At 39.9% G+C, this 24,952-nt stretch overlaps 1 protein-coding gene across 2 annotated transcripts; it reads left to right on the top strand.

Annotated features, from left to right (window-relative positions):
- The first annotated feature begins 5,888 nt into the window (after window positions 1-5,888).
- Window positions 5,889-15,122, top strand: LOC145357709 (stathmin-like). Of its 2 annotated transcripts, XM_080211137.1 has the most exons (4): window positions 5,889-5,921; window positions 10,698-10,861; window positions 11,884-12,075; window positions 14,926-15,122. In XM_080211137.1, the coding sequence occupies exons 1-4, from the start codon at window positions 5,909-5,911 to the stop codon at window positions 14,986-14,988; spliced, it is 432 nt and encodes a 143-aa protein (XP_080067263.1). In that variant the 5' UTR covers window positions 5,889-5,908; the 3' UTR covers window positions 14,989-15,122. The 2 variants fall into 2 exon arrangements, with proteins under 2 accessions (XP_080067263.1, XP_080067262.1); XM_080211136.1 differs by lacking the exon at window positions 5,889-5,921 and having other exon boundaries at window positions 10,682-10,861.
- The last annotated feature ends 9,830 nt before the right edge of the window (window positions 15,123-24,952 follow it).

The raw sequence follows: 24,952 nt of genomic DNA, 5'->3' as shown, positions 1-24,952 counted from the left end.
TCCCTAGCTTGGGTCATTGCAGAGTTTATATGTTCTCGCTATTTCTGTGGGTTTCCTCTGGGTACTCCAGTTTCCTCCCACAGTCTGAAAGATGTGCTGGTTAGGTGCATTGGTTGTAGCAAATTCTCCGTCAGTGTACCCTAACAAGCGCTGCAGTGTGGCGAGTAGGGGACTTTCACAGTAACTTCGTTGCAGTGTTAATATTAGCCAACTTGTGACACTAATAAACTTTAAATGTCCTGGATTATTGTTAATAAACACCAGAGCAGGCTTAAATCCAGCTTGTAATTCATGATGGACAGCTGAACCATGGCAGTAACATACTTGTAAGTCTACTTATGACACTAATTAATGTTTTTATACACGACGATGTGAGAGGAAAGAAAAGGTCAAATTGCCTCCAAAGCACGTTGGAGCACAGAAGTGCCAAGTATAGCGGTTCGACTTTGGAGAATGTTATTTTAAAACGGTCGGGATGTTGTATAAACCTGTTAAAATAATTTGGCTTGAAGTCTTTTTTAAATATAAGCAGCCTGTTCGTTGGCAGTTGACAGTTGGCCGTTGGGCACGAGGCGGGTTTGAATGTGGCGGGGCGGGGCGGAGTGGCGCGCGCGCTCTCGCGGTGGGGAGGAGGTGGCAGTGGCTGTTGGGCTGAGGTAAAGGCAGCGTGCGTGTGGCGAGGCGGCTCCGGTAGTTCACACAGCACACACGCGGAGATTGTACACACACCGTATTGGTTGGGGAGGAGATGAGTTGATATATATTAACTTTGGACTGCCGCTTATCCCCCGCCACCTCCATCATCTTTGGCCGGGCATCCACACTCCCCTTTTGTGTTTTAAAGAGCCAATTGATGTGACAAACGCCACTTTCTGTGGGTGGGTGGGTGGTTGTCCGCCTGCCATCTGAACTCAGCTGAATCCATTTCAGTGGTCTGGGTTAGTACTGGGTCCCCGCAACTTGGTTGTTGTTCAGTTAACATTTCCCCGGAGAAAGAGTCAGTTGGAATTGGGGGCAGAGTGATGCTTCCTGTAGTTGAGCAGGTTGGCAGTTCCATTGAGGGTGTGGTGGGTGATAACTGCTTGATTGAGGGCAGTTGGTACCACCATGCAATGGCTGCTTGACTTAGGACAGTTGGTAGTTCAGTTAACCCCACAGGTCCCCAGAGAAAGAGTCAGTTGGAATTGGGGGCAGTATGATTCTTCCTGTAGTTGAATAGGTTAGCAGATCTAGGGGTGGGATGGGAGGGGTGAAATTTGAGCAAATGATGGCTGCTTGATTGAGGGCAGTTGGTACCTTCAGTTAACTCCACAAGTCCATGAAGAAAGAGTCAGTTGGAATGGGGGGCAGTGTGATTCTTTGTGTAGTTGAATAGGTTGGCAGTTCCAAGTTTGGGGGGTGGGGGGAGGTGTTGGTGGTGATGGGGTCATAAAATGGCTGTTTGATTGAGGGCAGTTGGTAGCTGTCAGTCTGTCTCGGAATGGAGAATGTTGGCAAATAAGTTGTCAGGACAAATCCAAATCTTTTCCTATATTTCTCAAGTTTGCAGCAATTTAGAGGTAACAGATAGTACTGATGTTTCGGGAAAAACAGGTAACCTGGTTCTTTTAGCAGTTGACCTTTTTTCATTGTAATAATTTGGCCATTATTCTACTTTGGTAAATGTGAATCAAACTTGAATGAATTTGTGTTGATGCAAATTCCGTTTGAGAGGATCCTTGTTAAAGTTGTTAGTCAATCATTAGCATGTATTTGTTGGAAGAGGTACTTGGTGTGAAAGGGTTAACTACAATGAATTTGAATTTAATATAGCATTTGTTACTAGAGTCTGAATATATAATATCAAAGGCTGCATAACGGGAATACCCACTGTAACTACCTCATCTCCCTGTTTTTTTTAAATGGAAAGTTGTGTTTTTGTTTCCGCAAACTACAATGGAAAGACCACTTGGAGCCAAAAAATCTTTCCACTCGACTACTTTCATATTGCTGTGAAAATGATTTTCATACCCACATTTGACAAATGTTGTATGTGATGTGTTTGCATTGATTGATATTGAATATAATCTTAATCGTTCTCTCTTCTCAGTGATCAAGCACTTTTAAAATAGTGTTCCTGTAATACATAACCTTGTTGCCTATTTCTCCATCTACTGGAATGACAGATAATGGTCTACAAAATATGCTGTGGCTTGTTTAAGCAATGAGGCTAGGCTTGAAGTGGGTGGAGATACCCCTCTATTCTCTGTTTGCTTTTTTTTAAGTGTTCATTTAACCCACCATCCACTTCCTTTTGTGGGTCAATGTTTTTTCACTTGGATGACCATAAATTGAAATATTTGGCTATGTCCTCTCTCTATGTTACTACTTCCAGCAAGAATATTCTTAACCTGAAAGAGAAAAGACATTTTATAAAAACTGCAAATACTATAACTGAGGATTGATTATGTAGCTAATGCGTTTGTGCACTTTCAAAAGCATTTTTGTAAAGCTTGTTAGTCCATGGGGTGAAATGGGCAGTAACACCATAAATACAAAATTAGCTATAGGATTTTTTAAAAAGTTGTGGTGAATAGCTCTTTCTCCAAGTGGAGGGAGGTATACGTTGACATTCTAAGAGGGCTACAGCTGATGTACTGGGGGTAGAGGACAAATTTGTAGAGGATATGAAATTTGTGAGTGGACTAACAGATGTGAATTGGGCATGTAGTCCGGTAGTATGGGTGAAGCCATGATATGAAATTTCAATGTGAGAAGAGTGGTGATATACTTTTATAGAAAAAATATGCAAAAAAAACTTTAAAGGGAGAACACTGACATATTGATGTGTAACTAAATAAAACATAATTTGGACTCAGTGGAGTTTGTTTACAATTTTAATCGCCACACTTTAGGGATGATGGTGAAAGCTTTGGAGGGGATACAAAAGTTAATTATTAGAGTGGACCCAGATATTAAAGTTATGTGAAATTACTAGTGAAGCTGGAGTTGTTCTCCATGGAGAGGAGGAAGCTAAACAGAGATCTAAATAATAAAATAATGAAGTGTTTAGATGGAATAAATAAACTATTTCCATTGGCTGAAGGGTCAACAATGAGGACACAGATTTAAGGTTATTGACAAGAAGAAGAGGCAACTTGAGGGGAAAAATGTTTTACATAACAAATGATTAGGATTTAGAATGCAATGTCTGATGGAATGGAAGAAACAGATTCGAAGTAACCTTCAGAAGGGAATTGATGAATATTTGAACAAAATATTGTAAGGATATGGGAAAAGTTATTCTAAAACAGCAGATTTAGATTTGATGAACCAAATGGGGTCCTTTTGTGCTCTACTTTCTGAATCTATCAGAAAAAGACCAGTAAAAGCTGAAAACATGTTGCAAATGAGATAATATCTGTAGAGGGGTAAAAACAAATTCATATTCCAGCTCGGGCAACATAGGTAGAGACAGAAAAGGACAAATTGACATCTCAAATGCTACTCTGTTTCCAGAATTTTCTGTTTATTGTATAATCTTGGGGATATTGCTGCATTATTTGTTGATTTCTTATTTATTGAATCACAGCCAGAGAATCACCTCCCAACAATTTATTTTGCCACTCATACACAGTTTACCCCCATGGTTCCCTGAGGAGCGAAGAGCTTAAGAAATAAGAGCAGGGATATGCCATTTGAAATTTTGAGCTTGCTTAAACACTCAATAAAATGATGACTGATCTATCTCAAATCCACCTATCCCTATATCCCTCAATTCATTTGGTATCCAAAAATTTATCAATATGTCTCGAATATACTTGATGACCAAGCATTCACAGTCCTCTGATGTACAGAACTTCAAAGAGTCAGATCACTACAAATGAATAAATTTCTCCTTTATCTCAGTCTTAAAATGGCTGACCCCTAATTCTGGACACCCTGACCAGGGTGTCTGCCTTAGCGAACATCTCGTTTATATTAAATTAGATTACCTCATTTTTATAAATTCATTGGAATATAGGTGGACAGTACTCAATATCTCTTCACAGGACACTCCCCATCAGTCTAGTGAACCTTCATTGTGCTTCCCCCAAGATAATTATATCCTTTCTTGAATATAGAGATTAATCTAGGGGTCATCTAATCAAGGCTCTGTGGTAAAACTTCTTTCCTCTTACATTTTTAATCTTTCCTAATAAAAGCTAGCATACTTATTGCTTTCCAAGTTGTGCAAACATGTTGTCTTTCTTTGATCCCTGTTCGACAACAACCAGGTTGCTCAAAATAGCAGCATTTTGAAGTATGTCTCTTGTTTAAAAAGAAAATTTGCTTTTCATTTTCTTTCTACCAAAGAAGGTAACTTCTCACTTCTCTACGTTGCACTTCAGCTGCCATGCTCTTCTTCACCTGTCTGCAATCATTTTCCCTTTCTATTTCTCAGCATCATGTTACCCTTGATAATAGATTTGAAAACGCATGAAGTCACACAAGTATGCAAGTAAAGTATTCGCTTTATCTCAACATCACCTCTTTTGACTCTTCCAGTGCCTTTAATTTGTCATGCTGGGTCAAAATTCCAGAATTCCCTTCCTAACAGCATTGTGGGTATACCTATACCAGATGTACCGCAACAATTTAAGAAAGTGGCTCACCATCATCTTCTCCTCCAATAAATGCTGATCTGTCAGCAACACCCACATCCTCTGAAAGAACTTTAAAAAGATAAAATTTAAAAAACTTTTCTGACATCAATACTGGATGGGTGTAAATTTCCTCCAACTAAATATTGGGAAGACTGAACTTGTTGTCCTTGGGCCCTGCTGCAAATTCTTCCCTGACAACTATTTGAAGCTGAACCAGACCATTTGCAACCCTAGTATTGCGTGGGACCTGCAGATGCAATTCTATCCACACCTTCACTAAGATTGCTTCCTTCCAATTGCATACCAACATCAACCTTGCTTCAGGTCATCTGCTAAAACCCTCACCTATATCTTTGTTGTCTCCTATATTCGATTATTCCAATGTCTTCTTGATCGTTTTCCAGTTTATGTACACTCTGCTCTTACAAAATCCTGCTCCCCTATCTTGCTTTAATTATTCACCTGTCACTCTAATGTTTGTTGATCCACACTGACTCCTGATCAGACAACACTTCAATTGTCTTGTCTTTGTTTTCAAATCCCTATATGACCTCGTCTTTTTCTTTATAACTTCTAACTCTGTCAGTCTTTTGGGTCTAGGTGTTGTACAGTTCTGGGCTCTTGCACATTCCCAAGTTAAATCACTCTACCCACAGCAGCTGTGCTTTTTGCTGTCTTGGCCCTGAGTTCTGAAATTCTTTCCTTTTAGCTCTCTGTCCTATTTCAAGATCCTTTTTTCAACTTGCCTCTGACCAAGCTATTGGTCATCTGTCCTGCTATCACCCTCTGTGGCATGGTGTCAAAAATGTTTCTATTGATCTTGTTAGGTATCTTGGGATGGTTGGCTGTGTTAAAAGTGCTATATAAATATAAAATAGCAGCATTTTCAAGTGTGTGTCCTGTTTAAAAAGAAAATCTGCTTTTTATTTTCCTTCTACCAAAGCAGGTAACTTCACACTTCTCTACGTTGCACTTCATCTGCCATGCTCTCCTTCACCGGTCTATAACCATTTTCAGTCCTTTGTCCCCTTCATGAATATGTTGTTGAATGAATTTTGTATAATGCTAAACCTAGACCAAGTTATAGTTAGTTGACTCAGCTTTGAAACAAGATTTTTCTTATATGCTGTATAACTTATCAGTTGAACAGTTAGAATTCTAAAGTTAGTGTTTTAGACTTTTTTTAAGTTTGCAATTATATGCTTAGTTTTACAGGTTCTATTCTTTACATTGAACATTTTTCCTGAGGTATCCAGTTTTGTTTCTGTTCCCTTTCGTTGATCATGGCTTGTACTGGTAAGTGTGACCTTGATTGGATGCTCAGAATTCTGGACTTTGGGATGCTTAACTTTTTGAGATTTTCTTTAATTGGTTGTGCAAAGTAGAAGGACAAGAGCAGAAAGAAATTGATTTAATTTCCAAGGAATGTTAACCTGTTTTTGCATAACTTTCTGACAGCTTTTGCTCTGAAAATTTGATGGTTTTACATTTTCATCAAATTTAAAAGCTTAAAAGCTACTTACCTTGTCTTCGTTTAGACAGATATATTGACTTATTTCTTAGTTTATAGTGCAATTATTTTGAGGCTGTTTTCACAAGTTGGGCAAATAAGCCAATCTTGGATACAACTAACCAAGAGAATCTGATGTTATGAATGTGGTTATCTACTCAAATGGTTAGTTTGGGTTTTAGGAATAAAAGTAGACCATTAGCCTTTTGAAGCTGTTCCGCAATTCAGTGAGATACCTGATCTACAACCTAATTCCATTTGCCTGCCACCTATTCCTGTATGAGATGTTCAGGAAAGACAGGAGGAGAAGTGGCAGCTTTAATTAAGGATAATATTACGGTGCTCAAGAGAGGATATCCTGGAGGGATCAAGGTCAGAATCTATTTGGTTAGAACTAAAAAACAACAGAGGTACTATTTAAATTGAGTATATTCTTTAGTCCACAAACCAGTGGAAAAGGTGTAGAAGGACTAATTTGCAAGGAAATAAACTATCAAATAGTTGTAATGGGAGTCTTCAATTATCCTAATAGGGAGTGGAATATCAATGGCGTAAAGCATAGAGCTGGAAATAAGTTTTTTAAGTGTGCTCGTGGTAACTTTGTAAATCAGTAAGTTTTTGGTCCCAGAATGAGGAGGCATTACTGGATTTGGTTCACATGGACAAATGTAGACTAAGTAGGGAAAGACAATATTAATTTGTTAAGGGCATGTCATGATTAAATAATTGAGTTTTTTGATGAACTAATAGCAAGGGTAGAAGAGGATGATTCAGCTGATGTGTATGTTTCGAAAAGGCATTTGGTATTAGGCTTATCAGCAAAGTTGAATCTCATAGAATGAAAGGGACAGGAATATTGGCAGCATCAATACAAAGTTGAATGTCAGATAGGAAACAGAAAGTAGGGATGAACAGCATTTTTCAGATTCAGGAAAGGGTATAATGCGAGCCTGAAGGACCAGTATTAGGACCGTTGCTTTTCTCTATCTATATTCCTTGCCTAGACTTAAGTACGGTTCCAAAATTTGTGATGCCACGAAATTTTGAAGTATTGTGAACTGTGAGGTGGATTGCAATAAACTTTAAAAGGTCAAAGACAGTCTAGTAGAACGGATGGACATGTAGTAAATGACATTTAAGGCAGGGAACCAAGAGGAAATATAAAGTAAGGCATACAATTCTAAAGTGGGTACGGGAATAAAGAGTTGAAGGGGTTGGGATGTGCACAAAGATTTGGAGGTGGCAAGGGGCAAAGCAGGATGATTATGGTTAATAAGGAATACAGGACCCTGGGCTTTATAAAAGAGATGAGTGCAAAAGCAAGGACGTTATAGTGAATCTTTTATAAAGCATTGATTTGGCCTCAGTTGGAGTATTGTGTCCAATTGTGGGTACCAAATTTTAGAAAGGATGAGACATTAAAGATTCATGAGTGTTCCAGGGATAAGGGTCTTCAGTTATATAAATAGATTAGATAAACTGGGACTGTAGATCTCAGGTAAATTAAAAGTTGAGGCATTTTAATAAGGTTGCTCAAAATCATGAACAATCTGGACAAAGCAGATAGGGAGAAACTTCCCTTTGGCATAAGGAAAGAGAACCAGAAGACAACAATTTAAAGTGAATGGCAAAAGAACCAAAGCGACAAGAGAAAATTTTTTTTATGCAGTGACTCATTAGGATCTGGAATTCACTAGCTGAAAGTATGTGGAGGCAGATTCATTGAGGCTTTTAATAGAGAATTGGCTAATTGCCTAAAGAGAAGCATGTGCAGGGGAAAAAAGAGATGGTGAGTGAGACTTTTAAAAAATTCACAGGACCTGGGTATTGCCGGGTAGACCTGCATTTTTATTCCCATCCCTGATTGCCCTTGAAGGTGGTGGAGAGCCGTATTTTTGAACTGCTGCAGTTGTTGGGGGGGATGGGGAGGCATTCTAGGATTTTGACCTAGCAACAGTGAAGGAGCGGTGATATCATTCCAAATCAGGATGATGTGTGGCTTAGAGTGGAATTCCCATGCATCTATTGCCTTTATCCTTCTAGATGTCTGTAATCATCAGTGTGGAAGGAGTCTTGGTGAGTTGCCTCAATGTGTTTTGTAGGTAGTACACACTGTTGCCACTGTGCATAGGTGGTAGATTAGTTGCCAATTAAGTGAGCTGCTTTTAGATGGTGTGAAACCTCTTAAGTGTTGTGGGAGATGCACCCATTCAAGCAATTGAGAGTATTCCATCAGACTCCTGTTTTGTGCCTTGTAGATGACAAGCTTTGGGGAGTCAGGAGGTGAGTTATTCCCCACAAAATCCCTGATCTCTAACTTGGTCTTGCAGCCCAGTTCAGTTTCTGATCAATGTCTGGTAACCCTCAGGATATTAATAGTGGGGAATTTGGTGATAGTAATGCCAATGAATGTTAAGGAGAGATGTTTGAATTCTCTTTTGTTAGAGATGGTCATTGCCTGCTACTTCTGTGGTGTGAATGTTACTTGCCACTTATCAGCTTAAGCCTGAATGTTGTGCTGATCTTACTGTGTGTGGGTACAGACTGCTTAAGTATGTCAGGAGTGCCTGGTGATGAACGTTGTCTAATCATCATCAAACATTCCTACTTCTCACCATATTTTTATTGAATGGCGGGGCAGCCTCGAAGGGCTGGATGGCCTACTCCTGCTCCTATTTCTTATGTTCTTATGTTCTTATGATGCAGCTGATGATGGTTGGGCCTAGGACACTATGCTGAGGAACTCTTACAGTGATATCCTGGAATTTGAATGATTGACCTCCAACAACCACAACCACCTTCCTTTGTGCTAGGCATGACTAACAAGTGGAGGATTTTCTCACTGATTCCAATTGACTCTGGCTTTGCTAGGGCTTTTTGATATCAGTTTGATGTCAAGCACAGTCACTTTCCCCTCTTGCCCCTTGAGTTCAGCTCTTTTGTCCATGTTTAGAATTTGAGTTTAGGGCTGAAAGGTTTCTGTTTTATAACCATCGTATGATTCTTCCCAATAGCTAGTAAGTATCCATTAGTGTGTCGGCGGGAAGAAAATAAAAATGAAAACAATCCAAGTTTATCCAATCTAAAACCCTCCAGACCAGGCAACATCCTGGTGAACCTTCTTTGCACCCTCTTCAAAGCATCCATGTGTATCTGGTAGTGTGGTGACCAGAACTGCACGCAATATTCCAAATGTGGCCTAACTAAAGTTTTATACATAACTTGCCAACTTTTATACTCAAAGCCCTGGCTGATGAAAGCAAGCATGCTGTCTGCCTTCTTGACCACCTTATCCATCTGTGTTGCCACTTTCAGGGATCTCTGGACCTGTACATACAGATCCCTCTGAATGTCAATGCTCCTAAGGGTTCTGCCATTTAATGTATAATTCACACTTGAATTTGATCCTCCAAAATGCATCACCTTGCTGTTGTCCAGATTAAACTCCATCTGCCTTTTTTGTGCCCAAGTCTGCAATCTATCTTTATCTTGCTGAATCCTTTGACAATCATCATCATCATTATCTGCAACTCTGCCTCATAAAAGAAGAAAATATTAAATGTACTAAACCGGTCGAGCAACATGGGTGGAGAGAGAACTGCTTTGTAGCATTGCCTTCATACTTCCTGCCTCAAGTCCCCACTGTCTTTATTTGTGATTAATTTGCAACGTGCTACACTAAGTTTATGTTATGAACTTAATCTCAGGCTTGCTCAAAGAACATCACATACAAAAGATTACCTTGAAGTGCAATGTTCATTGTACTCTTATTTTTTCTACATTTAGCAAAACCATAAATTACCTGTAGATGTTTTCTTCATTTGATATCGGAATGCTAATCTTGCAAAAACGTAATGTGCTTCATCTTAAATATGAGTTCATATTTATATGTGACTGTATCAGTCCTTGTAATATAGTGAAAAACTTGAGACATAAGGTGCTACATAAAGGCAAATTCTCATCCTAAATGTTTTTTTTGTTCTGGCAGCTTTCAGTTAATGTATAACAATGAATGATGTTTATGTAAGAGAAACAAATTATCACATAATGAGGGTGTTAATTGACTCAGGATTTTGACAAGGAGTTGTAGATCTCTGTCGCTGCTTGTAAGTGAAATAAACCTGATTGGTCTAATTCTAATTTGCAATTGCTCCCAAGCCCACACTCTACCCAGATTCTGGATTTCCCAAATGGAGAAAAGTTTCTTTGTATCTAAACTGATAAAGGGATTCAATTGGATAAATTCCTCTAAACTCAAGGGAATTACAGGCAAAGTGTATACATCTAATGCTTTAAAATTGGCCTCATGCTGGTCAGTCTGCACTATAACCTTTCCAAGGTCCAAACATCTTTCTGAAAATTGTGTCCTTTGTTATAAATTTAACATTTATGGTATTATGTCATCTTAAATTTTGTGAATTATTAACTTTAGTAAGTTAAACCCTGGCAGCAACCTTATTATTTCACTTGCACAACTAATGCATTTAGGAACTATATTGATTGAGATGGACTTGAGCTAATGCTGCCTTGCCATTCTTTTTTTAAAATGTATCTCATTTCAGATATTAAGGTAAAGGAACTAGACAAGCGTTCTTCAGGCCAGGCTTTTGAGATCATTCTGAGCCCCACAGCTGAAACAATTCCAGAATTTCCTCTTTCCCCCAAGAAAGATAGATCACTTGAAGATCTGCAAAAAAAAATGGAAGCTGCAGAGAACAGACGAAAGGTATTCAAATAGAATATGAGCACAGTGTGAGCCAATTGGTACTTAAACATGTGTTGGCTGGAAAAACCCCTTTGACAAATAACAAATGATAACTAAATGGCAGGTGTTTTTGTTCTATGTTGTCGGTATTATGCATTGTGTTTTTATTTTGCATAGAGTGCTCCCACGCTTTACACTTCTGATTTTGAATGCTCAAAATCAAAACAATGCGACATATTGCTGACAACTCATCTTGAGAACAAAAACAATCGCAACGTATTGCAAAGGCCAGATGGAGAATGAAGATATGTCACTCCAACCTGACAGACCACAGTCAAAGGATCCTAGTATTTATCTTATTTCGTACAACAGTAGATTGTGAGATTTCCTAAAATTATTATGTGGGAATTTTGCAGCTGGTACGCAAGACTTTTCATCTCTTTGTTTTGGACTAGATCTAAACAAATTTTTACATATCTTTAAAAAGACATAATTGCAGTACCATACAGTGTGAAGAGCTGTGAGACTTTTCTAAAAAAATATATAATTGTTAGAGCTAAATGTGCTAAAATCCTTTTTCCATGTAATTTTATTCTGTAGAAGTAATAAGAAAAACCAAATCTTAACATTTTTATGTAATGAGGATCGGAAAGGCACAGCATCCAAAGGAGGAAATCGGGCAAATATTTTTGAGATCTTTTCTGAAGTTTGAAGGACCACAAAGCATTAACCTATCTGCTTCCTGACTTGTCTATTTCCTGCATTTTCTATCATTTATTAATGTTCGATGTGCTTAGTATCATTTTTAAATATATTCCCTTTTAGTTGTGTTTTGACAATTAATTGCTTTGGCAAAATATTCATCTGCTAAAAGAATTCTGGAGCTTTAGAACTACCTGTTTATAATGGCTTTTGCTAAGATTCAAATTTTTTTTTTTGCAAAACACTTTGTGCCAAGATGTGACTTGCATCTCTGAATATGTAGAACAAACCTCGTGGTCTCAAATGTTCAGCTGAACAATTGATCTCTGTTCTTTCCCTAGTCACACGAAGCAGAAGTTCTGAAGCAGTTGGCTGAAAAACAGGAGCATGTAAAGGAAGTGCTTCAGAGAGCTATTGAAGAAAATACCAAATTCAGCAAAATGGCAGAGGAAAGACTGATTTCCAAAATGGAACTTATTAAGGAGAACCGTGAGGCTCAGTTAGCTGCCAAGCTTGAGCGCCTGCGTGAAAAGGCAAGTTAACCTTAATACCCTTTACACAGTAGAGGTGGAATCCAGATGGCTTAATTCCCAGGATTACCAGTGGAATTTATTTTCCAATTTTATTGCTCTTACTCCTTCGGGTTGTGACTGATGTAGAGGCACGGTTGTATGGGCACTGGCAACCCGCTGGTACCATCTCCAACTAGCCGGTTTTCTTGCAAGTCTAGACAATCAGTGCTGTCAACTTCTTAAGTAAGCCATGGTGGGTTACTGAAACCAAGCCTGTTTCTTTTCATGATTGCCATTTTCAATATGGGAAGCTATGGCTCTGGGTGGCAATAGCAGCATGGATCACAACTTACACTGTGTGGTCAAAACCATCATAAACTAATGCTATGTGGTGCATTTACCCACTGAGCCATTCCAACCTATTATTTTCTTTCAGCCAATAGTTAAGTCATACGTGGGCGCATTTACTTAGAGTTTCGCAGTTAGTTATCAGCCAGAGCAGATAATGGGCAGAATCTTCCCAAAAATTGGCAAAGTCTCACTCCCTGGGGAAACAAGCAGGTTTTCCTTCCAGATCTTCCCACACGTTCCCATTTTAAAGCACTGTCATCGTGAGGGCGGGGCCCAAAGACACGACAAACCTGGCTCCATAGGGATCTCTTAAATTCATGTTAAGGCAACCCCCTCCAAGCTACTCACTAGCATTGGAGCATCTGTCACCCCATGTGAAGTAAACACCCACACCCCTTTCTGGCAGTGCCATGGTACTGCCCAGCTATGTCCCCGATCACTCATGGGCTACGCTGGCCTCCAAGGCCCTGGTGTGGTCATCGTGCCTGGTCTCCATTTTTGGAGGCCAATATTGATTCCCACTATTGTTACGTCATGTTGGGTGTGAACCTAATGATGTCGCTGACTGGGGCAGAAGCTAGGGAGCAGGGAAGGCCTCAAATTGTGATCTCCCTTCTGCAAATCCCGTTATGGTCCTGTTATGAGTGTTTCCGGCCACATAACAGGATTTGCACCTGCTGCAAACAGGGTCAGAAAATCACCCCATGTTATTTTGGAAATCCTGGAACTATATTTGGGATATGACATCACCTTCCTAAGAAGTAAAATAAAACATCACAGTAAAAATCTGTACACTCCATCTGGTAAACTGCAGACAGCATTGTCAGTATACCTGAGGAACAATGTAGCATTTGAAAGGGTGCAACTAAGGGCAACTAAGGTGATACAGATTTTGGAAATGTGAATAAAGTTGGCTTTCCTCTTGGGAAAATGGATCGCGTTATTTGTGTTGCAGGTTTCAGAAGCTTGTTAAGTAAATGTAATTTTCAGACAATTATTTCTCAGAAGTAAAAGATATTTGGGATAAATTATGTTGAAGCCATTGAAGCAAATTATGTCAATGGATTCTTTCGGAAGGAGTAAAGACAGCTGTACTGGATGGTGTATTCAAGATCAAAGGTCAATATTCGATCACATATCAATATCTAAGTGTCAGAGAGTTTGGATTGAAATTATCAGCTGCCATGTTTTTAAAATTGGTTCCAAATTATTGAGGGAATTTCAGTTACTCAGTATGTGTGCTCTAGAAATATGAGCAAGCATAATGGTTGTATTCAAATATGATCATGTCCAACATCTGAATCTCGTCATAAGCATATAAACAGTCTGAAATGCCATTTTTTGAGCCTAGCTCAATCTTTGTCTCTATCTCCTATCAAACCTTGTTTGTTCTAGGATATTCCAACATCTGCCTTATTAATTTTGCCCTGTGTTTATACTAACAAATAATATATCCAAGTTTGAGTGCACTCATTTAGCTAACCTTATTGATAAATCCCTTCTACAATTTGCCAAAGTAGCTTGGTTGCCAGCTTACTTAATTTGATGACATTGCAAATACAAACCAACTTTCTTTTGGACGGACTGTAATTTTCTAAAAGGGAGAATGAATACTTTCTTGTTTATTCTCAGGTTTAAGGAAATTGCTTACAGTCATTTGCTCCTGTTATTTTGAAATGAGATATGCATAGGATGGACCCAAATTGACCACCGTGTTTGCATCTTTGTATATGGGTTCCATTTCCATTAGCTCCCAAGCCCAAATAAGACACCCTTAGTTTCTTCATGGCTGAAATGAGAAACTTGATGCAGTAAGAGTTATGGACATCAAGCTATGTTGAGCAAGCACTCCTGCAAAGCATGGGAGTGAGTACTCATTACCTAGAATAAGAAATCATTGAACAGTGCAGTAGCAGAGAGTACTGGACATCACCACTGTGACACTTGAAGTATTTCTCATTGTCACCGTCTCCCAACTAGAGGTGAATTTCCTTACCCTGAAGCTTCATAGTGGTTTTCTTTTTCCATTTCCCTTCCTGCAGACAATTGACCCTTTTCTGTACTTACGTTGTTTGACTGATACCATCAACAGCAACAATGATTTGTGTGTGAATGATGCCATTCCTACAAAAGCCATTTGAAGAGGCTTTTAAATCAGAAGTAATTGCTAGCTCAGAATAGCGTGCGCTGAATCTTGCCTACTGTCACCTTCTGGATAGTTTTTAATGTTCTTTAGGTTGAAGAGTGCATGAAAGCTTTCTCCTCAATTACCTAGTAACTAGTTTATGATTGAGAAATATAATCCTTTATAAAATATATTAACCAAACAAAACCCTTTATAATGAGTTGCTTGTCAATAGAAACCAAATGTTGAGTAGTTTAATTGGCTTTAGTGTGACTGTATAATCCAGAAAATTTTCTGTTGCTTTCAGCCCACAGCTAATTTGAGTATATTTACACATTGTATAGAACTGTTTTAGTACATGCAAAAAAACTTACTTCTTTTTACATATAATTTAGGACAAACACCTGGAGGAAGTGAGAAAGAACAGAGAAAGCAAAGAAACTGAAGAACTTGTTTAACCTTGTGAATTTTTGAAATTGAGGGTTTTCACAAATACAATTTTAAAAGAAAAGTTAAAGTCAGTGTGTGGAACAAAACCCCCTTGATGTTTTAAAAACGTGTAACCAGGAATAAGAACATATTTTGAATTGAGTCATGGTGGTGGGTGGGAATGGGGTGGGGTGGGAAGGAGGGGGGGAGAGAGAGAAAGGAAGAACTACAATATAGTTCCACCTTTGCTAGTCATTTCAAATATAACAGCTGTTCGTTTTTTTTGCATTGCTGGTACTATATGGAGTCAAAGATTTTTTTAATGTGTAGTTGTCACCTTGTTTCTTCAATAACAGCTGTACACACTAAATGTAACATTGAGTCCCAGTGTGTGGTTGTCCAAGCATGCCTGAACTCTACCTTTAAATAAAAGTGCATTAATTGCTGTCAAAATCAGAGCGTGTTGTTTTCTTTAATCCAGTCAGATGCCACTATATAATTCTAATCTGGAGGTGATGAAACATTAATCCACAGCATTTCGCCTAGGTTTGTGTGCAAACAAAAACCAATTTTAATGGCTCCAACTTTCTTTACAGTTAGCCAGCCATCAGTGAATGTCCTGTTGTGAGAAGGAAGCTTGTTATGACACAATTGATGTATATTTTTTGTACCATCAGCGTTTTGTCCTGAGTTTAAATAAAAACATTGGGTTCAATAAACATAAAAGAAGGAGGAAATTTGTATAAAATTTATCCATACTTACCTGACAGGGGTGAAACCATGATCAAGCAGGTAGTTCGCCCAGGGCGAGGCTAGCCTGTTGCACTTCTGGGTATGGTAAATTGTGAAATCTGAGTCGATTCCCCATGTCTAGTGGATGTCCAGCCTGGAGTATTGAACAAGCAAACAGCTTTTGTTGAACAGGTTTTTTGTGTCCTCTTCATCATGATTAGAAGGCAAAATATGGCAGTTGCTAGAGCTCTGAAAGAAACAAAATATTAGAAACACTGGACAGTTCAGACAGTATCTGTAAATTGAAAGTGTTGAAGTCTTGTGTGTGGACCTCTCAAAGCTGGAAAGAGTCAAACAGAGGAGAGAAAAACAAGCAATGTTAGTAGAAAGATGTAACGATGTCCCCAACTGCAGGATACTTAACTGCAAAATTTGAGGTAGGAACAGATTACGGTTTCATATGACTCAACAGCTTTAGTCGTTTTAACATTCAACTCCCAAGGTGGGCTGCTGATTACAAGTGTGTGAATCAGATTGTTCTGCCTTAAACCCAAAGCCAATCTATAGATAGAGTATTTTTACTTTTTCAAAAATTTTATTTCATCATCACATGCCTTGAGGCCTACTTATGGTGAATACTGGGTAATTTGGCATGTGGGCATGAGTTGGTATGGAGAGTATAAGGGGTCATGCAATACAAGATTCGCATGGGGGGCCATAAGAGACAATGGAGGTATGTGTTTAAGGTATAGGAGTTGGCATGGACCTTGGGAGTGTGGGGGCTAGAGAACTTCCCAAACTGAATTGTGACCCCCTGTGGGATCATGAGATGAGATTTTGAGGTTGTAAGATCCAAAAACCGGGTTGGCAGCCATGCAAGGTCCAACTGATTTCTGAATGCTGTGAAGCCCCTTTAAATGCTTTTCTTTGTTGGTGAGTGTGATCCAGTGGACTGTTCTCTTGAGGCTGTTCAAAAAAAAAGCCTGTGAATAAGTAGTTTTTTTTGAAACCCCTGGATTTTCATCATAGAAATATAGAAACTAAGAGCAGGTGTAGTCACTTGTCCCTTTGAGCCTGCTCTGCCATTCATTTTGATAATGGCTGATAATCCAACTCTTAATAGCTTGATTCTGCCAGCACCATTCCCCCCAAAATGCCTTGAAATCCTTAGACTCTGTCCCCTGGTTCTGGACACCCCCACCATCCTTCCTACATCTACCCTGTCTAGTCCTGTTAGAATTTTATAGGTTTCTATGAGATTCCCCATCATTATTCTGAACTTCATCAAATATAGTCCTAACTGACTCAATCCTTTCTCATATGTCAGTCCCATCATCCAGGAATCAATCTGGTAAACCTTTGTTGCATTTCCTCTGTAGCAAGAACATCCATCTTAGATAAGGAGAGCAAAACTGTTCATGCTGAACTCTTCTGGGTATGGCAAATTGTGAAATCTGAGTCGATTCCCCATGTCTAGTGAATGTCCAACCTAGAGTATTGAACAAGCAAACAGCTTTTGTTGAACAGGTTTTTTGTGTCCTCTTCATAATGATTAAAAGGCAAAATATGGCAGTTGCTAGAGCTATGAAAGAAACAAAGTATTAGAAACACTGGACAGTTCAGACAGTATCTGTAAATTGAAAGTGTTGAAGTCTTGTGTGTGGACCTCTCAAAGCTGGAAAGAGTCAAACAGAGGAGAGAGAAACAAGCAATATTAGTAGAACGATGTAAAGACGAGAAAAATTGAGACATTAAAGTGAAAAATAAGTAAATAGCCATGTAAATATGAAGCATGAGAGAACTAAATAAAACTGAAAATGAGGGTCAAGTGTAGAAACCAATTTATAAATTAGCTATGTCAAGTCACTTCAAACAAGCATTTTACAGGGCTTTTAGGAGAAAAATGCATTGAATTGGAGTTGAGCTTGATTGGAATAAGTATAGATGCTGGAATAGAGTATTTTCACCTTCTTCCTGACTATGGAAAAAGAAATGACATTCTACAAGTATAAAATTATCTTTTCAGCACCAGTGCTGCATTTAGCAGTAATTATGAAGTTAGCAAGCTGTTTTAAAAACCCAGTTACATCTCATTCAACATGGGTTTTAATAGGGAAATTAACTGATTGCTTTGTGAATTCACCCAGGGAGTCCTACACCATCTGGAGGAGGGTAGAATCATAAGCAGCAACTTCAGAATTCCTAAGTAATTCTGCATTTGTGTGCACTCCTGAAGTTCCTCCCAGTTTTGGTGAAGGAATAACTGCCAATACTAACAGTTTCATCTTCATTGTACCAGAGATCTGGACCATTGGTCCAGATTTTGCTGTAGTATTAGAAGTTGCTCTTCATTTGCTTTGTTTTGAAGCATAGTCTTTTTCCAAACTTTTTTTAAGATCACATAGATCTGATTATTGGAACCAAATGGACAGACCCAAACATCTTTCAAAAAGTTATCTCCTCTGACCCAAAATCCTGGTCCTTTCCATTGGATTGTTCAGCTGCTGTTGTTCAGTTGTGCATGGCCACTCCTTATTTAAGAGCTCTGACAGAGTATTGGGTTATTTTGAGGAGTTTTAATAGTTGAGTTTGATTCCATCCTTGTCAGAATCTCCCAACATTTGCACAATTTACAGCACAGCTCACTTGGGAGGGAGATCATGGAAAAATATCTGGACTAAATGGTAGTTTTGAAAAGAGTAACAAAGTGGAAAAATCAAGTATTAGTTACCAAAAATTTTAAAAATGGGAGGATGAACAGACTTAAAAACTTTTTAAAAATAGTTTCTACAGTTTTATAAATAATGAAGTATGAAAGCAACAAAGTTGAACAAACCATGATAGTTAAATTGTCAATTTTTGGATACTGTATTTTAGAAATGATGCAGAGATGCTGAATTGGACTAGGGTGCATACAGTAATAAGCCTCAAAACACCAGGTTAAATTCCAACAGGTTTATTTGGCATCACAAGCTTTTGGAGTGTTGCTCCACTCACCTGATTAAGGAGCAGTGCACTGAAAGCTCATATTCCAAGTAAACCTGTTTGACTTTAACCTGATGTTGTGAGACTTCTTATTGTATCTTAGGAAGGATGGGGATCTTAGAGCTCGGGTGAATAAAAAGTCATGAAAATTATGATGGTTAGGTGACATCAGTCATAAGGCAAGGTTAGAAGGAAAACTGCCTCATGCCTTTCGAAAAACTTAAGAAGTGATGAGATAGTTGTCAAAATGGAAGATCTATTAGGGAAGCTATTCTACTGGTTGATAATGAGAGGGTATCAATTTAAACCAGGAGCTTTTTTAATGCCAAGTTGTTTGGAAGTAGAATGCTCTGCCGATGACAGCAGAATCCATAAAAGGCAAATGGATAAAGAAAAATTGTTGAAGGAGGTGGAATAAGTTGAACAGTTCTTTCATAATTCAGGCACAGTGGACTGAAGTGTCTTTTGATGTTAAGAATTCCAAATTCCTGTATCCCAGCGGATGTTAAATGGCCACTTGAGGCATCCCTACTGCTATTCCAGCTGCCTCTATCCAAGTTAGCAATCAAATCAGTCATGAATTTGCTTACTGACTTGACTGGAAATCATCCTTCTGGGCTCATTTTTAGTGGCACAATTTAAAATGGGCTTATTACTATTATGTTCATGAAAGGCCCCATATATATTCCATGACTTATTGATATATTTTCTCAAGGTTTAGTCATAACGACTGATGGGAAAAAGACATTTTTCTGAAATTGTTGCCAAAGTTTGGTTGGCTTGAACTTGCATCAGTAAATCACACAAGGATAGAATCTTGCTGGTGTGAAGTTCTCCCTAGTAGATTGTTTCTGTTGAAGGTCTGATGTGATGAGTGACAATTTGGGTGAGGTGCAAGAGGCAATGCACCCATGTAAAAATTGGCACCTTTTTAGAAGAGGAGGTAGAAAATTAGGGAACAGAAGCAAAAGTGTGTGTGTGCACTTCATGATTCCTTATAAGATGTAATTTTCTGCTTGAACAGATGGTGGAGCCAATTTCCAAGAAAAATAATTTAAAACCGCTTGGATCTCTTAATTTTTGGAATTTAATGTTTTTTCAATAGTTCAAAGATTCTAAAGTTTACTGAGTCACATTATAACAGCCTGGGCGAGAATTTCTGTACACCCTAGCTAGGACTGTAACACTAAATTCTGCACCCTCTCCTTTCCTTCTGCCATATGTACTCTATGAATGGTATGCTTTGCATAGTGCGCAAGAAATAATATTTTTCACCATGCCAATACATGTGACCATGATAAATCAAATCAAAAATCATGTCAATTTCCATGCCTTTCAAGAAGATATGGTCAAGAGGCAAAGTGTATTCTGCCCCCCCCCCCCCCCCCCTTTATCAGTAGTTTATTCCTTCACATTTTAAATTTATTGCCATTGTGTTTGATTTTTACCAAAATGTGACAAAAATAATGTGTGAGAACAATCTGGATATCCATAATCTGACAAAGCATATGGTAGCTTTATGATTTAACATTTGGCTTTTCCATCCAAAAGCAACAGTTTAAACATTTTAAAGCAGGTACGAAACCTAGTTTCCGATCAAGCTCCAGAATGTCTGCAGCTGTGCTTGACCAGTAGGGTCGAGCTTAGCTAAGATGGAGGAAACCCAAACAAAGAATGATTGGCCCGGCAAACAGTTTTCTCCTCTGATGCCCGAACTCTCCTATGACAGCATCCAGTTAAAAGCGGAGGAATTTAGAGTAGCTAAGAGCAGTGGGCGAGAAGAGGATTGGGAAAGGTTTAAATGTCAACAAAGATTGACAAAAAAGTTGATAAAGGAGGGTAGAAGAAGCTATGAAGCTGGGCTAGCGCTTAATATAAAAAAGGATAGCAAGAGTTTTTATAAATATATAAAAAGGAAGAGGCTGGCTAGGGTGAACGTTGGTCCCTTAGAGGATGAGAAAGGGGGCCTAGTGGTAGGGGATGGGGATATGGCTAAGGTCTTGAATAACTTTTTTGTTTCTGTCTTCACGGAGGAGGACGTGAATAATTTGCCGGGTGTTAGCGATGGAAAGGTGGTAGGACTGGAGGGTCTTAATGACATTACTGTTACTAGAGAGGTGGTGCGCGACAGACTGGAGGGGCTGATTGTGGACAAGTCCCCAGGACCGGATGGAATGCATCCGAGGGTTCTGAAAGAAATGGCGGAGGTTATAGTGGATGCCTTGGTGGTTATTTTCCAGACGTCGCTGGATTCCGGGGAAGTGCCGGAAGATTGGAAAACGGCTAATGTTACGCCGTTGTTTAAGAAGGGTGCCAGGCAAAAGGCGGGGAATTATAGGCCGGTTAGTTTAACGTCTGTGGTAGGTAAAATGTTAGAATCCGTCATTAAGGAGGAAATTGCGAGGCATCTTGAAGGGAATTGCTTGATAGGGCAGACGCAACACGGTTTCATTAAAGGGAAGTCGTGTCTGACAAATTTACTGGAGTTCTATGAGGATGTGTCTAGGGCGGTGGATAGAGGAGAGCCGGTGGATGTGGTCTTTCTGGATTTTCAGAAGGCATTTGATAAGGTACCTCACAAGAGGTTACTGCAGAAGGTCAGAGGACATGGAGTTGGGGGTAGGGTGTTAGCGTGGATAGAGGATTGGTTGTCAAATAGGAGGCAGAGAGTGGGGGTCAATGGGTGCTATTCGGATTGGCGGTTGGTGACTAGTGGGGTGCCCCAGGGGTCGGTGCTGGGGCCTCAGCTATTTACCATTTATATAGATGATCTGGAGGAGGGAACCGAGTGTAGGGTGTCGAAATTTGCTGATGACACCAAGATTGGGGGAAAGGCAAATTGTGCGGAGGGTGTGGAGAGTCTGCAGAAGGATCTAGATAGGCTGGGCGAATGGGCCAGGAAATGGCAAATGGAATTTAATGTTGGCAAGTGTGAGGTGGTCCACTTTGGTAGGAAGAATGGTAGGAAGGACTATTACTTACGTGGCGAAAAACTGCAGCAGGCGACGGTGCAGAGGGACCTCGGGGTCCTTGTGCATGAGTCGCAAAAACCCAGCCTGCAGGTGCAGCAGGTGGTCAGGAAGGCAAATGGGATGCTGGCCTTCATAGCGAGGGGGATTGAATATAAAAGTAGGGAGGTCTTGCTGCAGCTGTATAGGGCATTGGTGAGGCCGCAGCTGGAGTACTGTGTGCAGTTTTGGGCACCGCACCTGCGCAAGGATATTTTGGCCTTGGAGGGAGTGCAGAGGAGGTTTACTAGGCTGATACCGGAGTTGAGGGGGTTGAGCTATGAGGAGAGGCTGAATAAACTAGGCTTGTACTCGTTAGAGTTTAGAAGAATGAGGGGAGATCTCATTGAGACGTATAAGATGATGAATGGGATGGATAGGATAGAGGTGGAGAGACTCTTCCCACTCAAAAAAGACAGTAGGACTAGGGGGCACAGCCTCAAGATAAAGGGGGGGCGGTTTAGAACGGAGTTGAGGAGGAACTTCTTCACTCAAAGGGTGGTGAATATCTGGAATTCTCTGCCCGTTGAAGTGGTGGAGGCTGCCTCGCTAAATATTTTTAAGAAGCGGGTTGATGGGTTTTTGATAAGAGAGGGGATTAAGGGTTATGGGGAGAGGGCGGGAAAGTGGAACTGAGCCACGACAGATCAGCCATGATCTTATTGAATGGCGGGGCAGGCTCGAAGGGCCAGATGGCCTACTCCTGCTCCTATTTCTTATGTTCTTATGTTCTTAGTTGCATTTTGAATGTCCCAAATGTTTTTACTTCAATATCCCCTTCCCAGCAGATAATTTTTAAGATAGTGGGCGCACTCGTCCCAAAGCCAGAGAATCCTGATCGCGTTCAACAGACCTTTCCATGGTCCGTGTCCCACCTGTTATAATTTCTGTGGCGGGCGGCACAGAAGATTCTGCCAGTCTGTCCTTTTCTGTTGTTAGACTTTTTACTTTTCTGTAAACACAGATAGAAGTCTCACAACACCAGGTTAAAGTCCAACAGGTTTATTTGATAGCAAATGCCACTAACATTAACCTGGTGTTGTGAGACTTCTTTTGCGTTTATCCCAGTCCAACACCGGCATCTCCACATCATGACTTTTCTGTAAAAACATTTTTCCTAACTTAGGCAATTTAAAGTTTTCACCAATAAATTCCTGTTTTCTTAACTTGAAGCGATATTTAGTGTTTTCATACATATACCCATTTGTAACTTACTTATACCACCACCTTTCCTGTAGAGTTGAACCTGCTTCAACTATTTCTCATAGCTCATCCCCTTCACACTTGTCCTGCAGCCTTTTCAGTTAATGCACAATTTTACTTTGTATACCTGGTTACCTTGACATCTGTACTTTACTCTGGCTCTGTATTAGTGTTCTTTCAGCCTTTTAAATTGCTTATCACATTACCTACATATTGAAGATGTGTGTTCTACCCAGCTTATTAGCTTCCTGGCTTAGGTTGCTGTCTGTATGGAGTTTGTACATTCTTCCCGTGTCTGTATGGGTTTTCTCTGGGTGCTCCGGTTTCCCCCCACTGTCTAAAGATGTGTGGGTTAAATGGATTGGCTATGCTAAATTGCCCCTTAGTGTGAGGAGGACTAGCTAGGGTAAATGCATGGTGTTATGGGTGGGATTGTGGTCGGTGCAGACTCGCTGGCTGACTGGCCTCCTTCTGCACTGTAGGATTCTATGATTCTGCCTCTGTCAACCCTGTCGAATTCATTGAATACTTACTATGGACATTAAAACAACCAAGGACAACCAATATTTTACATTTATCAGTTGAATCTGGGTTTCTTTCTCTGTTTGCTTAACCAGTGTAATTATTTATGTAAATCTTCTGATGTATAAGCAAGCTCTTTTCTCTCAATTTTATTTTTCAACAAATTTAACAAGCTTGCATTTGGGTTTAACATTCAGATTATTCGTATCAATTGGGAATAAGAGTTCAAACACTGATCTTTGTGGAACCCAATTCAAGATATTCTGACATTGCGTTTCTCCAACTGATCTGTTTTTGAAATTGAGATAGCCAATTGGATACAAAATGGGCTTGACAACAGATGGTTGTGGAGGGTTGTTTTTCAAACCACAGGCCTGTGACCGGCAGTGTGCCTCAGGGATTGGTGCTGAGTCCATTTTATTTGTTATTTATATTCATGATTTGGATGATTTCTGATCAAAAAGAAAAGAGAGGCGTACGTTAGGTCCAGGCAACTGAAAACAGATGGAGCTCTGGAGGAATACAGAGAGAGTAGGAAAGAACTCAAATGGGGAGTTAGAAGGGCAAAAAGAGGTCACGAAATGTTCTTGGCAGACAGGATTAAGGAGAATCCAAAGACATTTTATTCATATGTTAGGAACAAAAGAGTTGTCAGGGAAAAAATCAGACCTCTCAGGGACAAAGGAAAGGAATTCTGCTCAGAACCCAAGGGAATAGGGGAGATCCTAAATGAATACTTTGCATCAGTATTCACAAAGGAGAGGGACGTGTTGACTGGGAGTGTCTCAGAGGGAGGTGTTGCCCCGTTAGAGAGAATCTCCATTACAAGGGAGGAAGTGTTAGGTTTTTTGGGGAACATTAAGACAGACAAATCCCCAGGGCCTGATGGCATCTATCCTAGACTGCTCAGGGAGACAAGAGATGAAATTGCTGGGCCTCTGACGGAAGTCTTTGTCTCTTCACTGGACACAGGTGAGGTCCCTGAGGATTGGAGGATAGCGAATGTGGTACCGTTATTTAAGAAGGGTAGCAGGGATAACCCGGGTAATTATAGGCCGGTGAACTCGACGTCCGTGGTAGGGAAGTTGTTGGAGAGGACTCTTAGAGATCTCTTGTCTTAGTGACAGACAGCATGGTTTTGTAAGAGGGAGGTCGTGCCTTACAAATTTGGTGGAGTTTTTTGAGGAGGTGACAAAAACGGTTGACGAAGGAAGGGCCATGGATGTTGTCTACATGGATTTCAGTAAGGCGTTTGACAAAGTCCCTCATGGCAGGTTGGTTAAGAAGGTTAAGGTTCACGGAATACAAGGAGAGGTGGCTAGATGGGTAGAGAACTGGCTTGGCCACAGGAGAGAGAGGGTAGCAGTCAAAGGGTCTTTTTCCGGCTGGAGGTCTGTGACCAGTGGTGTTCCGCAGGGCTCTGTACTGGGATCTCTGCTATTTGTGATATGTATAAATGATCTGGAAGAAGGAGTAACTGGTGTTATCAGCAAGTTTGCGGATGACACGAAGATAGCTGGACCTGCGGAGAGCAACGAACATT

The sequence above is a fragment of the Carcharhinus amblyrhynchos genome, chromosome 24, assembly GCF_965287045.1.
Source record: "Carcharhinus amblyrhynchos chromosome 24, sCarAmb.v2.hapA, whole genome shotgun sequence".
Taxonomy (NCBI): domain Eukaryota; kingdom Metazoa; phylum Chordata; class Chondrichthyes; order Carcharhiniformes; family Carcharhinidae; genus Carcharhinus; species Carcharhinus amblyrhynchos.
The sequence above is the reverse complement of the archived record's forward strand: the minus strand, read 5'-3'. Positions and strand labels throughout refer to the sequence as shown.